General features: G+C 36.2%; 1 protein-coding gene across 1 annotated transcript in view; it reads right to left on the reverse strand.

Moving 5' to 3' along the window:
* Positions 1-819, reverse strand: part of ARAP2 (ArfGAP with RhoGAP domain, ankyrin repeat and PH domain 2) — a gene marked incomplete at its 3' end in the record, with an annotated part of 118650 nt that extends 117831 nt beyond the window's left edge. The window contains 1 exon segment of the mRNA XM_023507995.1: positions 37-819. Coding sequence (XP_023363763.1) covers positions 37-675 — 639 coding nt within the window.
* Between the last annotated feature and the right edge of the window lie 1228 nt (positions 820-2047).

The raw sequence follows: 2047 nt of genomic DNA on the forward strand, positions 1-2047 counted from the left end.
AGAATTTGCATCAGATTTGTTTCCAGAACAGCCAACAAAAGAAAAACATTCAGGGTCTGCCTCAGGAAGCTTACTGAGATTTTCTGAGATCAAATTAACTTTTTCTGTTTGTGGTTCTTCAATTGTGCAATCCACAGTCTTCTTCATAATCGCAGATTCTATGTTAATATCTTCACTATCATGAACAGACTCCAAGTTGGGATGTAGTTCTTCTGAAATGGGAAGGTCACTGTTAGGAGACAGTTTATCATCTGATCGCAGAGATTGGCTATTTTCCACAGTAACATCATTTTCATCAAGATTTTTTGTAACAGTGTCTAACTGTGGTGGGCTGGTTGTGGGAACGCTACCAGCATCTGAACGATCTACACAAGTATGCTGATCAGAAGAAGGAGCCTGGTGATCCTTTGAAGTGTCATTTTTCTTTGTTTTATGAATGTTTGCATATATTGAGATGTCCTGCATTTTTGATAAGATTATTTGTAACTGTTTAAGAATCCGCCGGCGGTGGCCTGTAGGTGATATTCCAATCCTGTGCAACACGCTATCATTTATCGCCTCACAGTCCTTCACAGTGTTATAACCAGACTCATGGAAACACGAGAGATACTGCTCCAAATTAATGCTCATCAGGAAATCTCTGATATCCACATTTACTTCGCTGACTGAAGACATAATGGTGGGTTCATCACTAAGCTGAATTATAAACAGCAGACCACGGAGGTACACACACAAGAGGATGTACTTCTCTACTGCTTTTTCTTCTATCAATTGTGACTGGAAAATTTCTCAAAATGCTATTCTCTCTGCAGTGACTGCTTTATGTGCTTATGCCTGGGGAAAAAAATAAAAGTAACTCATTAGGACAGTTTAAGTATTAAACCTTTTACATGATAAGCTTTCTTTAAAGATGTACAATGGCAATTAGGACAGTAGTTCCACTCACAGAGTTTGGAATCCTGGTGCATGGCTTTGCACGCCCTAGAAAGTCAATTCCTAGGTAGAGTGTGGAGGTACAGGACAGAAATGCTATGGTTGTACTAAACTTTAACTTTCAAAAAATGGCACTGACATGACAGAGAATAAACATACATCAAAAATTGTATTTGACTCATTAACTGATGAGGGAACTAGTAGATGGTAAAGCTGGTTCCGACAGCATTTGTGGGACAGGTTTATACAGTTCCGCAGAAAAGGCATTTCTTAAAAAGCATTAAAATAAGTCAAGTAGGTCAGATAAAAAGCTAGTAATGTTCTACAAGACAATAAAATCATAACATTTAGGGTTACCCTTTCTACCGAACAAACAGCGATAAGCTAAAGGCAATTTCCCAGTGTCTACGCTCTATTCCATAACAGTCAAGTCAAGCACAGGAATTGGAATTAGGATTAACTATCCCTGGGGTAAGCCTGTTACACAATATTCCTGACAAGGGACTAAAAGAACCAAAAGAATTCTTTTGGCTTCCAAGTTTTAGGTAATTTTTCTTAACGTAGCTAAATATACACAACTTTCCCCTTCAATACACTTACTGTCAAATATTTAAAAAGCAGTTAGAACATATTTCTCAGGTTAATCGTTTTCACTGCAAAAAAGCAGGCAGCATTACACATCAATAATTAATATTAATATACAAGATAACACTAGTTGAATAATTAGCTAATTCTTAAATATATTAGGTACCAGGAAACATGCTCACACAAAATGACAAGGAAAAAGTTTAAAGGTCACATTGTTTCCAGTGTACACAGAAGATTCATATAAACCCATTTATATTTCAAACAACACAATTAAGCATTAACAAAAGTAAATTCATCTAGGTGCTAGTTATATGGGTGAACCATCTTATGAAAATGTGTTATGTGCAAATTTCTGTGTATAATGCTTCAATAAAAGGGAAAAAATAGAGTATATGCATTACAGACATATACTGAAGTAATAAAATGAGTCACACCCAAACAAGGCCAAATTTCTCTGAACAAGCTTTGATGCAATGCTGAAAATCATCTTTGAAACAGCTCTCTAAAAGGCACTATTTGGATTCCA

Source organism: Otolemur garnettii, unplaced genomic scaffold (assembly GCF_000181295.1).
Source record: "Otolemur garnettii isolate 467f Iridium unplaced genomic scaffold, OtoGar3 scaffold00214, whole genome shotgun sequence".
Lineage (NCBI taxonomy): Eukaryota > Metazoa > Chordata > Mammalia > Primates > Galagidae > Otolemur > Otolemur garnettii.